The following is a 16,963-nucleotide window of genomic DNA, read 5'->3' as shown; positions in this document are numbered from 1 at the left end:
TCTCTCTCTCTCTCTCTCTCTCTCTCTCTCTCTCTCTCTCTCTCTCTCTCTCTCTGCAGTCAGTTTGGGGAGCACTATCACACCATGAAAAGAGCTATTAGTCACCTAGCAACCATGGATTGCCTCTTCTCATTGGCTGAGGTGGCTAAACAAGGGGACTATTGCAGGTGATGTCCTCTCATGACGACTGTAAATACTGGTGTGAGAGATTGTATTTGTGTGTGTTTGAGTTTGTGTGTGGGACATTGTGTGTGTGTGTGGGTGTCCTGTGTCGTGTCCTATAGTCTCAGACAGGCTGTGTGTGGGAGTGTGCACCAGGCTCAGCAGCGTGCTCAGCCAAAACGCCAACATCTCTCCCACTCTCACGTCTTCTTCGATACATTTGGCCATCTCTAGACATGTTTGTGTGAATGTGTTTATTGCATTCAGGCCTGAGGTGTGTGAAGGTCAGCGGCAGATTATGATCAGGGATGGACGACATCCTGCGATTGACTTACTGATGGGAGACCACAACCAGTATGTGCCTAACCTCACCGAACTACAGGTACACTAAAGTTTTAAAGAGAAAAATGAAAAGCAACCTGCGGATGGAAGCAAATCAGACTCCAGTAATATGGCAAGAATTGGTGCCTTGATGCAGATGATTAGGGTGAGCAACAAACAAACAGGAGGCTCTGAAAGAGATGTTTAGAACACACACACACACACACACACACACACACACACACACACACACACACACACACACACACACACATACACACACACACACACACACACACACACACACACACACACACACACACACACACACACACACACACACACACACACACACACACACACACACACACACACACACACACACACACACACACACACACACACATACACATGGACGCAGTCCCATTTGTAGTGCTTTGAACAAAGTTGAGCCAAAGCACATAGACGTTTGTTTGCTCACTAACCCATTGAGGCAGCTCTGTAACAAAGTTGTAACCGTACTAACTCACACACACATACATGCAAACTCACATACAGACTTGCATGGCACTACACACACTTCCTCGCACAGAGTGGGTGTAGGTTAATTTTGCAACAGAAGCACAAGCCAATGGGAAGTAGCCAAGCTTTTCAATCCACCCACCTCCTCAGCTGTGCAGGACAGCATGCACATATCTTATTCTGTCTCTCCCCTTGCCTTCTGTCTATGTCACTGTGGTTACTCCTCTCCTCTTCTACAGGGGGATGGCAGGAGGACTATGATAATCACGGGTCCTAATATGGGGGGTAAGAGCTCCTACATCCGACAGGTGGCTCTGATCTGTGTGATGGCTCAGATGGGCTCCTATGTCCCGGCCTGTGAGGCCCGCCTGGGCATGCTGGACGGCGTTTACACCAGGTATGAACACAAGCACAATCTACCTGTGAAATCTTAGGAGTTACACCTGGGTAAGGTTGATTTGGACCTTCTTGGTCACATATATTACATGATGAAGAAGTCATGTTGAAATGTAATTTAGTGGGAATGCTAACTATCTGTTATGCTACGCACGAAATTCTTTATTATTCCGCCGGGTTACTTTGCGCCACTTCTCCTCCCACATTGAACATCTGAAGTTACCTACTGTAACTCCAGCTTCTATGAGTATTGGCGTAGCCCTCTAAGGCTATCGCTATTGGGTAATCCCCCTGCGCACCCGCGCATCACTGAAACACTTGTAGTCCACGCCCGCCCGCAAGGTGGGCCCCACCCTCGGGCTCCCTTCCGGTATAAATAGGAAGGAGGCCCGACAATCTGCTCCCATACAAAATAACTTTTCTTCAGCTATTCGTGGAGCCAGTGGGGCCCAGCGCTTAGAGGGCTACGCCTATAGAAGCTGGAGTTACAGTAGGTAACCTCAGTTCTATTTCGTATATGGCTTCACCCTCTAAGGCTATTGGGTTAAGGGCGAAGCATGATGTAGTCTGCGCCCCACTGGGTCCGCCCGGTACTAGAAGCACAGACACACCTGCTCAGATAATAACCCATGCCTATTACGCCATGCGTAATGGCGCATCACCGTCCCTGGAATATAGCATAACATGAATATTTTTCCATGAGGGGACGAAGGCTGGGAACAATACATACCTGCCGCTGTGAAAAAGTAGAGACGGAGGTCATACTTTGCCCAGTGAGAAAAAGAGGGGGAACAGCAGCTCTCTGCATGCAGACAGGCAGGAGAGCGCACAGCTGGATCCCTGACGTCACTCACTCTGACAAGACACTCCGTACAAAATGTGTCAGAGGAAAAAAAGGAAACATCCCTCTCATAAGAGGGGAAAAGGGCCGCTCTCCGCGTGCCGAGAGGCAGGAGAGAGGCGCACAGCTGGATCCCTGACGTCACTCACTCTGACAAGACACTCCGTACAGGGTGTGTCAGAGAGGAATGGGAGACATCCCTCAAATACAATTGAATAAATGAACAGGGGGAAGACCCAAGATACAGCAGTGCAAATGTCTTCCACTGACATTCCCCCGTGCAAAGCCGTGGAGGAAGACATTCCTCTGGTGGAGTGCGCATTGATGTTCTCCGGGGGATCCACCCCAGAGGAGACATATGCCTGTGACACAGCCTCACACAGCCAGTGTGACACCTTTGGCATAAAAGCCGGGTTAGGGTGTAAAACAGCTGAACTGCCATCTCCTTGGATCTGGAGACATGACGGAGCCACAGAGAGAGCAGACAAATCACTCACCCTTCTCGCTGATAGAGCTAAAAGTAATACTACTTTGGCTGACAACAGTTTAAGGGGAACCTGGTCTAAAGGTTCAAATGGGGCTTTGCTTAGTGCGGGTAACACCAAAGCCAAATCCCGCTGAGGCGCCAGTGCGCGTGACACAGGTAAATATACATTGCTCTGATGGAGAGCAACGTGTGTGCGCGCCCAGAACAGCAGCCGCCTGGCTGCGTTCAGAAGCTGCACAGATTGTACTCCTCCCTGGCGATTGAGGTAGGCTGCTTCCATAGCCGTGGCCTGTTGTCTGTGCGAATCAACACATGTTTGATTGTACAGCAACGGGGCGACTCCCCCGTTCTTTTCCGAGATTTAGAAAATAGCGGAAGTAAAAACCGCGCAAGACACTGTTCCTGGGATGACAGGAGTGTTTCTTGTATCCCATGCAACTGCTGGGGGGAGAGGCTTCTCTGTGATGTGCCGTAATGGTCGTCAACCTTGGGTTTCCTGAAAGGCGCTATAAAAATATTATATATTATATATTATTATTATTATTATGGTGACAAGCCACGCCATCGCCCTGGCCGCCGCTGCCCGTGAGGCGAAAGGGCTGCGAGGGAGTCTCCACACGCTGCATTTCACTCCGTCTCTCATAATGAGGCGCGTACACGCCCAGGGGATGAGAGGTGTGTGTATGCTGTCCACACGAGGCGTTATAACGGTGCTCGTGGGTTTATTATGACCGTGTGTAGGAGGCATATCTGGGACGGAGGAATGCCGCAAGCTCTGCAGTTTATTAACAAATAGGTTAAAAACAGCAGGCTTCTGCAGCGAATGAACCACCTCTGGAGTGTCCCCCTGTTGGAAGAGACCCAGGGGGATCATCACATGATCAGCTGACGCCAACGCTGAGCAGCTGCGTCACGGAGAGGGCTGTGCGGGTTGTGACACGCCTGAGGACAGCTGTCAGTTTCTCCACTCGCTGCCGCGAGAGCCGCGCTCTCAGGTTGAGTTTATTTCCACTCCCAGATAAACGATTGTCTGAGAGGAAAGAGGACAGCTCTTCTTCCAATTTATTATGACACCCAGGCTTTGACAGATGCGATACGAGATGTACCGTCTGTAAAGTGACTTCCTCCCTGGAGCGAGCCAGCAAATAGCAGATCGTCCAGAGAAAACCACACTCTCATCCCTCCTCTGTGTAGTGGCTCCAGCCTTCTCTACACAAAAATGCGAGGAGCCAGGGAATATCCGAACCTCAGACGATTGTCTGGTCTGATATTCCCTGAAATGAGAAACGCAGGAATGTCCTGTGTTTCGGGATGATGGGTACGTGGAAGTATGCATCCTTCAGGTGGAAGTGAACTAGTCGTCCTGGTGAACACATTCTAGCACCTGTTTGATCGTCAGCATGTGGAATACTAACAGATCAAGGATGTCTCATTCCCCCAGTCTTTTTCGGGATTGGACAAATAACGGGAGTAAAAAACCCTGATTTTCCTCCCTTTGAGGAACCCTGGAAATATCCTCTTTCAACAGGAGTTCCAGCACCTCTGAATGGAGCGCAAGACTGTTCCTGGGATAACAGGAGTGTTTCCTGTATCCCATTGAACTGTGGGGTGGGAAAGGCGAACTGCAGGGTGTACCCTCTGCTTGACCAGCCTGCTCATCCATCTGTCCATCAGACACACACACTGCCACTCTGAGAGCGGGCGCACATGCTCGAGATGTTCTGTGGTTGTCATGGAGACGAGCCACGCCAGGGTGCCTCCACACGCTGCGTTTCACTCCTGCTGTCATCATGAGGCGCGTACACGCTCAGGGGATGAGTGGAGGTGTGTGCAGTGCTGTCCACATGAGGCGTTATAACGGCACTCATGGGTTTATTATGACCGTGTGTAGGAGGCGTATCTCGGACAGAGGAATGTCGCGAGCTCTGCGGGTTATTAACCGAGGTTAAAACCGGCAGGCTTCTGCAGCGAGCCGTGCTGTCTACTTAATCAACATATTAGTGGCTTAATTACCGGCTCTGCTTCCTCGGAGGCTCTCGCGGGGCAGACCAGGAGCGGGGGAGCCTCACTCCCCTTTGACTCGTTGCCGGGAGACCCTGTCTCTGGGGTGGCAGGGGAGACGTGGGACGGAGCCCCTGCAGCCGCCGAAGGGCAAGCCTGACGCTGAGGCGGTTGCTGTGGGCGTCTCTCCGCTTGTGGCCGGCGTGGACGCCGCGGCTGCTACAGGCGTTGGTGCTGCTGTGGGCGCTCAGCAGGCTGGAGCCACTCCACCATGGTGTGGAACTGGGGTCCGAACAGCCCGTCCCGGCTGATTGGAGCATCCAGTTGCACTTTTCTGGCCGTCTCCGTAACAGACGCCTGCTGCCGCCAGAGGTGGCGCTGGATCTGTGTCACCCACGCGGAATTCCTCGCCTGGGAGACAGCGACGGACGCGCACAGAGTGAGCGCCGTGCTGGCCGCCTTGCTGATTTCCTCTGCCTCGTCAGCGGCCAAGGTGGTGGACCGCTCTACCAGCGTCACCACCGAGTTGGAGAGCAGCGTCGATGTTATTCGCCACCGCCTGAAAGGCACACTGGTGCACCCGGTCGGCCTGGCGGGCGACATCGGGTCACTCCTGACTGTCGGCACCCGCGAAAAAACTCCGGTCATGTCGTCCGGAGCACACCTCTCCTGAGCTAGGGGAACGGGGAGATCTCTGCAGGCGGCCGCCTTGCGTATGATCTCCGGCAGTTCCCCTAGGATGCCACCTATCGCCGGTAGCACTGTGGTGACGGAGGGGAAACCGAACGGTGAACCGTGGAGGGAGGCGGGGTAGGAGTTGTCGGACTCCTGCCCGGCACTCGGCCCCAGGGACACGAGGCCCCCGTCCGCGGGCTCGTAAGCCTGGACGGGCCAATCGCCCTCCTCGGCCGCAGCAGCAAGAGCGTCCGCTCTCCGCTTCCTGTCGCCCGAGAGAAGACGGGTACAGTGTCTACCTGCTACACAAGGATCTAAAGAATTGTATATGTATTTTTCAGTTAAAGAAGTTGTATAAATTAAGAAAGATGGGATTATATGAAGCAGAATGTGAATAAGTCTATGTACTCTGGTCCTTCATGTTTTTGATGTTTTTGATGTGATGTCTCCTCTGTATTTGCAGGTCCCATTGCCATTGTTATTGTTGTTATTGTTATTATTATCATCATGCGTTGCTTTCCACCTTCTTCTCCAGTAGGACTCAGATGACGGTTTTGCACTTTTCTTTTCCTTATACATGTGATGTTTTGGTGTTGTTTTGTTTCTTTCCGTTAACCGTCAAGTGGGAAATAAGTATTTTTTTTTGTGTGTTTCTCTTATTATTATTATGAAGGGCAGACCATCTATTTGTATTTATTTGTTTTTTTTAGAAAGGGGTAGGTCACATAAGATTTTATTCTTCTCCCTGCTCCTTTTCGCTCAATGGTAGTCATGTTTTGTGGCAATTATTGTACATTTGGTTTTGCGTACCATGAGCGGGACAAATAAAAATGAAATGAAATGAAATTTACGAAATGGAACGCAGAAACTCCGTTCAAACAACAAAACATTCAGCTCGGTTGGGAATCGATGGCTATTACTTTTATCATTCATAGCTTTCATAATTCCAGAGATACATCCCATAATACATCCCATTTTTAACATGGAAGTCAATGGAGAAACTCTTCAGACTTCAACAATCTTCATGCAACTTCAACTGCTAACTACTCCTTCTTCAACTGCTAACTGCACCTTCATACTTTCACTCAGAAATCTCATTCCAACTTTAAAATGTCTTTCTGACATTATTCATGTAACACAACTTTTAAATCTGATTATTACTTTTATAGATATTAAACATTGTTCAGACCTTGGTAAAGAGGCCTTCTTCAGATTTTAGAGTGCGTGATGTCACAGCTAGAGTGGAGGACAGATTTCGTATTTTCTTTTAAACTGCCATAATTCCCAAACCCTGCATAGACATCATTTTTCATGAGGAACGTAGGACAACATCTCGTAGCTTGAAAAATTAGCAAAATAATTCAACAAAATGCCTCTTGAGGGCATGAAGTGACAAAAACTTTCAACATGTCTCCATTAAACCCAATTGTAAGTTCAGCCTCATCTTTTCCCACCACAGCAGCCGCACACTTTTAGTTAATCTGCCAAAAAGTCCACATTATTAGCCTGAAAGTGCACAAAAAGTACACTTCAGATGCTCAAGTTCCTTGACATGCTTCACACTTTGAAATTTAACCGATATCTGTTACGGTTCTTCAACAAAACGTTCACATGTAAGAGGTTTATCTCTCATTCAGAACAATGAAAATACTCTCCTCTAACTGATTACTGCATATCACCATGGAAACCTTTGATCTCTGGACACGTCGTTAGCTCAAATATAAACGCCTGTGTCATGGAACACGATAATGTCATAACTCCAACTGACATGCTCAGAGCAACAGACTTCAGATAGTGGTTAACGGTCCTGCCCTCAACAGCTCTACGTCAATTATGGGCTGTCATCATATGCCGTTTCCATGGAAACGCATCCCTCTTCATAAAAGACGATGTCGCTATAACTCCTATGAAAATGTTCAAAAAGTGCTCAAACTTCACATGTGTGCTAACAGTCCAGCCGTGAAGACATCTACAGGACAGTTTTGAGATTTCTTCAAATGACGTTGCCATGGCGACACAATGCTCACCATGAAACACGGTTTTCTCAAATCTTCAGTGAAAATGCTCCAAACGGCCCAAAACTTCACAGGTTTGGTAACGATGCAGCCATCAACACATCTAAGCGTATTATGGGATTTCATCAAATGCCGTTGGCATGGCGACAGATCATTCGCCATTAAGTTAGGTCAAAAGTTTGCAGTTCAAATATTTTGCTGCTTTTCTAAGCCTTTTTACTTTCTTTTCTTCTCTTATCACACATTCAAGCCCCCAGTGTTCATGTATCATTTCAATATAAATTATTCACTTTCTTCTTACACATTACATTTCAGCATAGCAGTTTAGCGTCAGCTTTTCAGCATAAAGCATTCCCACTAGCAATTTCTTCAGGAATTGCATTCTCTAGTTGTATCTATTAAGACTGTCTTGGAGTGCCTTGGAAACATTCCTTATCTTAGCATCATTACAGTTCTATATTGACCAAACCTGAGTTGGTGTTTGTGGTAAAAGTGACTTTCAATTTCGAATATAAAAAACTACAAGGTTTTCCAACAACTTTGAATTCTTCCTTTGCATTAAAAATTTTCTTTTAAGAAAATTCAACCGCAAAAACACTGTCCCAAATTTTTTTTGATAGATATTACAGTGAACACATTTTAATGGAACTACTTTCCTCTGAAGAACTTCTGACACAGTGTTAACTTTATCCTTATTTCTTTTGATAGTTTGGTTGAATACACTTCACTATGAATCCTTAAGCCGCTGAATTGGCTTCATGAGGCAGAGTGCATTTCACAGAAACATGATCAATGAGCAATCACTTGATGCAGCTGAACAAAAAAACAAGCACAGCCTGCTTGTATTTTCTAGATGACAAAAACATTTATGTTTATTTTTCTGGCAAGCATGTTAAAGATGAGACAATCATACGTTATTAAATGGTTAGAAACAGGTTTAAAACGAGCCACTGCGTGTTTTTCATTTTGCTCATAAACGGGTGCACAAACGCTCCCAGGAAGTGATGAGTTGCTGAGCTTCCAGCTTTGTCTCCGCCAACAGGAAGACCACAAAAGTGACCATGTCAACGCAATTCAGATCATCTTTATTAGTGCAATTAAACAAAAATAGGTTGCTTGAGAAAACCTTAGGCCAACAAAAAAAATCACACTTTTCCCCAAAACACCTCATTCACCTTGTTTCACCTTCATCGTCTGTGACAGGGTCGAGTTTATTCCTAGGACTGAGAATAATCCCTTCTAATCCCATTGTGTTCCTCCGCACACAGGAAGAGGTGTGTGAGGGAAAAAAAAGATTAACAAGAGCTGTTTGACAAGGCCAGCGCTATTGTTCTCTCATAGTTCTGTACGCTGCAGCTCTCCCTATCGTAGGAACTGTGGGACAATAAGGCTTTGTTGGAGGAGGTCTTTTTTTCCCTGATGATGATTGTCCTCATTATGATGAGAGTGGCAGTTAGCTCTGCATGTAGTTTTCAGTTATAGTGAGGAACACAAGCCAATGTAATGTATGGTGTCTGTTATTCTGCTGCTGCAGCACTATGTGATTAGACCTAATAGCTTGCAGATGTGTGTAATCGTCTTTTCTGTGGGTTTAAGCATGTTCTTACGTATTAACCCAGTAGGTGCCAAAGACATGTCAGCACACCACAAGAGCGTGTGTGTTTTAAGGGTAATTAACCTAAAACTTGGAAATCTACTAATCGTACTACATATAGTTTATCATCCTGTAACCTAGAAGCAAAAGATGTAGAGATTCAAAATAATCAAAATCATGTCATTTGTCACAGAATAGTGGTCAAGTACTTACAAAGCCTTACATCACGTAGCACCTCAGCGACTGCCTTTCTTTTTATGTTCCAACAAGAACCTTTAGATCCTCCACTGCCCTGCTTTTAGAAATCCCAAGAGTATCACAAGAGAGATCTGGATCTCCGCGGATCTGAGAACAGCAAACTCCCTTGAAATCTTTAAAAGCAAAATAAAAAGCTATCTTTTTAATGTCTTATAATTTGGGTTAACTTTCAATTCCCACTGGTATCACCAGTTCCTTCAGCAGGAAATCACATCTTTTAGTAGCATGGCGCACAAAATCTGAGAGAAAATCTGTTTAAATTGATCTGATTTGTCTGGCTGTGTTATGCCTTTTACAGTATACTGGCCATTTGATAGAAAGATTACAGGAAAGAAGTGGAGACAGAGAGATCTACGAGTTACTTGCAACACAGTTCTTGAACTAAGTATTTATTGAGGATGTTGGGTAGCTCTACTGTACATCACTAGGGTGCCCCAACTAAGGTGCTTTTAGAACAGGATATTTCAGATCAGGATATTTCTTGGGAAGAAATGTGCACAAACCAACATACTTTTAGACTGGAAGTAATTATTGTCAGCTTTAGGTCAGTGTAGAGAAAAAGTGTACTTCAGAAAAGCAAAGCAGTACGTGTTTCCATGTGTGTCCATTGGTTGTTAAGTGGGTTCTATAAACATTTTAAGAGGTACATTTTCTTGCTTTTTTCTCTGAAAAAAACAAGCATTTTAAAAAGCCAGTTAATGTCTACAGTAAAAAAGCACAGCCTCACAGAATCCGCTGTCCTCGCTGCCTCTTCTCTTTCTAATTGGGCTAAGATCCTGAGGAGAATCTGTTTTGATAATAAGCACTCAATAAATTCCCACTGCTGTGTCAAGAGTGATACATGCAGCGGTGGGAATTGCTTCATCTTGTGTGTGTGTGTGTGTGTGTGTGTGTGTGTGTGTGTGTGTGTGTGTGTGTGTGTGTGTGTGTGTGTGTGTGTGTGTGTGTGTGTGTGTGTGTGTGTGTGTGTGTGGTGTGTGTGTGTGTGTGTGTGTGTGTGTGTGTGTGTGTGTGTGTGTGTGTGTGTGTGTGTGTGTGTGTGTGTGTGTGTGTGTGTGTGTGTGTGTGTGTGTGTGTGTGTGTGTGTGTGTGTGTGTGTGTTGTGTTTTTATGAGCAAGAGGGGAGACAGACATGGAGAGCCTCTGAGAGGAATAAGCAGACTTTGTGGGATGGGGGTAATGAGATGGTGCGTAGGTGTCTAATGGGATGTCCTGTCGGAATTGATCCACATGATTGATTATCAATGACGATAAAGTGAATAATCTGGAGATTGGTTTTAAAGCTGTGTGGCTGCCTTCATAATTTTTATTTTCCTGCCCACTCCTCTGCGCTACAGCACTATTGACAAATATGCCAAACAGTGGTTTTAGCATTATTTGATGCGTGTGTACCATAGTGACCCTGCTGTGTGTGTTTTCTGGCAGAGGACTGAAACATGTATATGTGCAGGTATGCAGTGTGTGTGTGTGTGTGTGTGTGTGTTTTATTGTGTGTGTTGAGTCCTGAAGGTTATAGAGCACATTCTTCCATCCCTTCATGGTTGTTATGGAAACAGCTAAAGGAAACTGTAAAACTGTGAAAAGGACCTTTAACGACCGTGGACTCGCAGCAGTGATTATACCGTGTGTTACTTGAGGCTTTCAAAAGTTCCCCGGCCATCAAAAATGCAATGAGAATTTATCTTTCAGAAATGTGGCTTAAATTAAAAAAAAAAGGACCTTAGGGTTTTTTTGCCAAGGGTCTTGAGATCCAGACCTCGGTGGGTGTTGTACAGTGTTGTGAAATGTTGCATCCAAAATCCACTTGTTCCTCAGAGCTTTTGATCCAAACACTTATATGATGGACCAACTAATCACTTTGATTTTCTTGCTGCAGAGATCAATTTAATGTTTTTTATGTAGCATTATTCTTTATTTGGATTTCCTTTATCTCTCTATATCTGGTTGCTAGTCCTCTGGAGTGGAGTGCACCAGCCTGGCGTAAGCTGGGCGTAACTCTACGTCCGACGTAGAACTGAAGGTTAAGACCGAAATAAAGTTATCACTGGTGCACCACTTAGTCTTATGCCCTGTATGCGTTGCGCCCGGGTGTAACTTTTACGCCTAGTATGGAGCGGGCGTAAATCGGAAAGACAGACTAGTATCCATAGTAACGTAAAACAGGCAAGAAGGAAATAACTATGGCAGTGCGTCTTGTTTACATGTTGTAACAACAAAAGGGCATTAAGAAGAGAGTCATTTGTGATCGAACAAACCCACTGGACATCTATTCAGTGAGCTGATAGAGAGGTTTCGTTTCGGCAGACAAGCCCTTTTTGATTTAATCGAGGAGATCTCCCCTCAACAACAGAACGGATCAGACAGAAACGCTGCGCTCTCCCCAACCTTGCAGGTGCTGATTGTGCTCAGATTTTACTTTAATACTGTGGGAGACATGATTAATGTTCATCGCACAACTGCATGTTGGGCTATTAGACAAGTTTCCTTGGCTCTCCAGCGCCGCCTTAGGAATTATATTCACTTACCAACACAAGAAGAAGCAGTAAAATCCTCCTGGCATCTGTGAAGATATCGGACGACTTAACCGCAATCACATAATAAACAACATATAGCCCTGTATATTTGTAATATGAACGCTGTTTTTTTGCAATTGCATTTCAATAAGCTCCCATTGTGACCACATATTTTCATTAGGCTGTTTTATAGCCTATTTTATTCAAAAAACACACACAAGAACATTAGATAACAACATTTGGAGAACTATTAACATGAAATTGAGATAAAAACAAGTACAACAAATATGATTAGAGAATGGTGAATGACAAATTGTCTTCTTCAGTGATTCTTTGCTGATTCTTAAGAATTATAATTTTGAGTCTTAATTTCTCCTTCTCCAGCTCAATTTTGTCATGTTCTGCTCTCAGCTGTGCGGTCTCCACCTCCACATGTACGATCTCTTTCTCCACCAGTTCACGCTGTAGCTCTGTAAAATCCCTCTTTCTTTTTCGGGGTGTGGGTGTCATTTTTCTCTTCTTTTGGTTTCCGTTATCCATGACTTCGTTATCCAAGTCTTAGCTTTCTCTGAATGGAGGAGTTCGAGTGTTAAATTATGTAGACGTGTGTTGCTTGGCAACAATTACTGTTTCACGTAGATGCGCATCTTAAGACCAGGCGCAGCTACGACCAAGACTAGTCAGGCTTGGTGCACTCGGTGTAAATTCGAATCACTAAGTCGGACGTAGCTAAGCCCGACGTTAGAGTTAATACCTACTTTTTTACGCCCAGCTGGTGCACTCCACTCCTGGTGTTCCCATGAAATAAAGATAAACTGCACTTTTAAATCACACGGCATCAGTGGAGCAACAAAGGTAAAGCAAATTAAACATAGACATAAAAAACAAGTGAGTTTAAAGTGACTCTACGAATCAAATAGCCTCAGTACTGACAGTAAACAACAAACAGTGGCATATATATGTTTTTGATAATATTGACCTCAGTTTAAAATGAAGTTCAAAAATAACATATTAAACAGAATTATTTATATGCATTAGGAGAAATATATCAATGGGAAGCCTTTTTTCTCTAGATTAAACGCAGAAGGCTGAGAAGGGTTGTGAGGCCAACACTGAACAGGATGCAGATCCTCTAGAAGTATCAGCTGTTCCTTCTAACATTTGATTTTGAAGGTTGTGTCATGTTTGTAAAAGTGAGTTTGACGTTGTGTTGTGGCTTGTTGTTTTGATTGAACACATTGGAGTGTTATTCTGGTCAATCGGAGCAACAAGAGAAATGAGGGCCAGACAAACACTTGAAATGTGGCTGACAAGGTTTTGTTGTGATGTGATGATAAATGGACTCTATTTTCAGAAACAGTGTATTTGGCGGGAAGGCAGGACTCAATACAGAGCAGCAGGACGCCCAGCTGGTGGAGCGAGTGTGTGTTTTTGCTGTACATCCGCTCATCAGAGGATGCACAGAGTGTGTGAACAGAGCTCTTCCTTTTCATCTCACTCTGTCCGTCCTTCCTGCCACGCAGTATAGACCTGATTGTAATAATTTCCCCTGACACACACGCACTATAAATTGGCTGATGAAATGCAGCAGTATGTGTGCCATGCTCCTCTCCTGTGTGGTGTGTGATGTAACCATGTTAATGTAAGTTCTGCAGGCTCCTGTCGGTAGTTCATTGATAATATGGCACTATATTCAAGGACAAACGGGACAGGACAGACAGATTTAGAGGTGAGAAAAGCTGACAGCAGATAGATTTGGCATCTGTGCTCCAGCTGGAGTCCTTGCTCTGTCAGACAGCCTGTATCTGTGCGTCACACAGGAGCTCTCAAACGGGCTCTGAGGCTTGTGAAGAATTCAACATGTTGTCGTATCTCTGTAATCGGTAAATCTCCACTGACATTTGTAATCGACAGGTGGCAACGTCAATAATGTTCAAGGTTGTGTTATTCCACAGTAGGAGTCTTTTTGATTTTCTGTCATCAGACATAAATTACCGCTGAGATACAGTGTAACAGCATCTACCATAATTGTATCTAAAATGAGTTTATCAATACATGCATTCAGGGATGTCTAATACATGTACAGTGGGGCAAAAAAGTATTTAGTCAGCCACCAATTGTGCAAGTTCTCCCACTTAAAAAGATGAGAGAGGCCTGTAATTTTCATTCTAGGTACACTTCAACTATGAGAGACAGAATGAGGGGAAAAAATCCAGAAAATCACATTGTCTGATTTTTAAGGAATTTATTTGCAAATGATGGTGGAAAATAAGTATTTGGTCAATAACAAAAGTTCATCTCAATACTTTGTTATATACCCTTTGTTGGCAATGACAGAGGTCAAACGTTTTCTGTAAGTCTTCACAAGGTTTTCACACACTGTTGCTGGTATTTTGGCCCATTCCTCCATGCAGATCTCCTCTAGAGCAGTGATGTTTTGGGGCTGTCGCTGGGCAACACAGACTTTCAACTCCCTCCAAAGATTTTCTATGGGGTTGAGATCTGGAGACTGGCTAGGCCACTCCAGGACCTTGAAATGCTTCTTACGAAGCCACTCCTTCGTTGCCCGGGCGGTGTGTTTGGGATCATTGTCATGCTGAAAGACCCAGCCACGTTTCATCTTCAATGCCCTTGCTGATGGAAGGAGGTTGTCACTCAAAATCTCACGATACATGGCCCCATTCATTCTTTCCTTTAAACGGATCAGTCGTCCTGGTCCCTTTGCAGAAAAACAGCCACAAAGCATGATGTTTCCACCCCAATGTTTCACAGTAGGTATGGTGTTCTTTGAATGCAACTCAGCATTCTTTCTCCTCCAAACACGTCTAGTTGAGTTTTTACCAAAAAGTTCTATTTTGGTTTCATCTGACCATATGACATTCTCCCAATCCTCTTCTGGATCATCTAAATGCTCTCTAGCAAACTTCAGACGGGCCTGGACATGTACTGGCTTAAGCAGGGGGACACGTCTGGCACTGCAGGATTTGAGTCCCTGGTGGCGTAGTGTGTTACTGATGGTAGCCTTTGTTACTTTGGTCCCAGCTCTCTGCAGGTCATTGACTAGGTCCCCCCGTGTGGTTCTGGGATTTTTGCTCACCGTTCTTGTGATCATTTTGACCCCACGGGGTGAGATCTTGCGTGGAGCCCCAGATCGAGGGAGATTATCACTGGTCTTGTATGTCTTCCATTTTCTAATAATTGCTCCCACAGTTGATTTCTTCACACCAATTGCAGATTGAGTCTTCCCAGCCTGGTGCAGGTCTACAATTTTGTTTCTGGTGTCCTTTGACAGCTCTTTGGTCTTGGCCATAGTGGAGTTTGGAGTGTGACTGTTTGAGGTTGTGGACAGGTGTCTTTTATACTGATAATGAGTTCAAACGGGTGCCATTAATACAGTTAACAAGTGGAGGACAGAGAAGGCTCTTAAAGAAGAAGTTACAGGTCTGTGAGAGCCAGAAATCTTGTTTGTTTGTAGGTGACCAAATTTTACTGAGGAATTTACCAATTCATTCATTAAAAATCCTACAATATGATTTCCTGGATTCTTTCCCCCCATTTTGTCTCTCATAGTTGAAGTGTACCTAGGATGAAACTTACAGGCCTCTCATCTTTTTAAGTGCGAGAACTTGCACAATTGGTGGTTGACTAAATACTTTGTTGCCCCACTGTATGTAATGTGTTGCTTCTCATAGCTGGGCCTAACGCAATAAATGTTTTGTATTCTTGTGTTGGGTGTTATGGTAGCTGATTATTGTCCATGTTTTTAAAGTGAGATGTCCAAAAGCCCTATATGAGTGTCAGGTGAAGAAGATTTAATCTCTGGAAATACATTTAGAGTGCTAAAGGCCAGTTCTAACAGGAATAATATTCCCGTTTATACTTTTATTTTTTACAGGCCACTATAGCTATAAAATGCTCATGATGACTCAACAGATTATTGGTTTTCTGTTAAACTATTATGGACTAATGATGATGGTTTAAGTGATGGCATGCTCTTCCTGTGGTCACTTTATATTTACATATGTAAACGTATTTTATTTTATTTGTGTACCTGACTGAATAACCTGGCTCAATCTGAGTACACTGAAATGTGTAACCAATGTCACTTATTTAGAATATAAGGAATTGCGAAATAGACTTGATTCTTTATCCTGGTTTTTCTTCTTTGTTTTGGTATACAAAAAGAACCTACGGTTGTAGTAGTTACTCTGTCATTTTTTTCACACCCGTCCTTTTCAATTTCCCTTTTTCTTACAACTTCGATAGTTTAGGAGGAAGAGGAGGAGGAGCAGCAGCTTCAGGGATTGAAAGATTGTGTGATCTGATCTCAGCATCATAACCTGTTACCCTTCGACTGTTTTCTAATCTCTGATCTATGTCTTGGTGTGTTTATCAGGATGGGGGCTTCAGACAACATCTACAAAGGCCGAAGTACATTCATGGAAGAGTTGACTGAAGCCTCAGAGATAATTTCTCGTGCAACCGACCGTTCATTGGTGATCCTTGATGAGCTGGGACGGGGCACGAGCACTCATGATGGTATTGCCATCGCCTATGCCACCTTGGAGTACTTCATCAGAGATGTAAGTTTGTGTTTGTTTGAATGGATTCTTTTTACTGATGTCATGGTCATACACACAGATTTAAATATTTTAAGAAGGGAAGAAAAGGGATGAGAGGGAAGACAATGAGAGGACATATGCGTTACATTGTGGTACCCGAAGTGAAAAATAATGTGAAATACTACAAACGCATACTGTATTCATCCACCTGATTTGTTGGATCTCAACGCAAGCCCAATTAACCATTGAGCCTCGAGGTGTGTGTATGTGTGTCCATGTTTGATAGTATGTGGCTGTGTGCTCTGCAGTATGCAGTGATCGTTTGCTCTCAGAGAGAAATACGAGGCTCCAGAGAAGCCTTTAGCAGCCGAGCAGCTCTTGAGAACAGAGCAGGCTTGATCTATAATGTTCATATTCTGGGAAAGTGCGAGCTGCAATGGAAAAGGAAGGAGAGAGAGAGGGAGTGATCCCTAGGTACCTACATGTTCAAGGGATGTTGCATTGCTGCATGCCTCATTTGACTTACATGAAATATTCATACATTCAAGGCCCATGACGGGTTGTCCAATCTTCATCTTTGCACTCTCAAGGGATCATATGTGTCCGTAGGCGTTGG

The 16,963-nt window shown here is 44.5% G+C and overlaps 1 protein-coding gene across 1 annotated transcript in view; it reads left to right on the top strand.

Annotated features, from left to right (window-relative positions):
- Window positions 1-16,963, top strand: part of msh3 (mutS homolog 3 (E. coli)) — a 48,322-nt gene that overhangs the window by 19,857 nt on the left and 11,502 nt on the right. Inside the window, exons 18-21 of the mRNA XM_034092060.2 lie at window positions 60-167; window positions 430-544; window positions 1,245-1,402; window positions 16,182-16,368. Coding sequence (XP_033947951.1) covers window positions 60-167; window positions 430-544; window positions 1,245-1,402; window positions 16,182-16,368 — 568 coding nt within the window. The remainder of the gene's footprint in view (window positions 1-59; window positions 168-429; window positions 545-1,244; window positions 1,403-16,181; window positions 16,369-16,963) is intronic.

The sequence above is a fragment of the Pseudochaenichthys georgianus genome, chromosome 9 (genome assembly GCF_902827115.2).
Source record: "Pseudochaenichthys georgianus chromosome 9, fPseGeo1.2, whole genome shotgun sequence".
Lineage (NCBI taxonomy): Eukaryota > Metazoa > Chordata > Actinopteri > Perciformes > Channichthyidae > Pseudochaenichthys > Pseudochaenichthys georgianus.
Note: the sequence above shows the minus strand (reverse complement) of the source record. Positions and strands in the feature narration are given on the sequence as shown.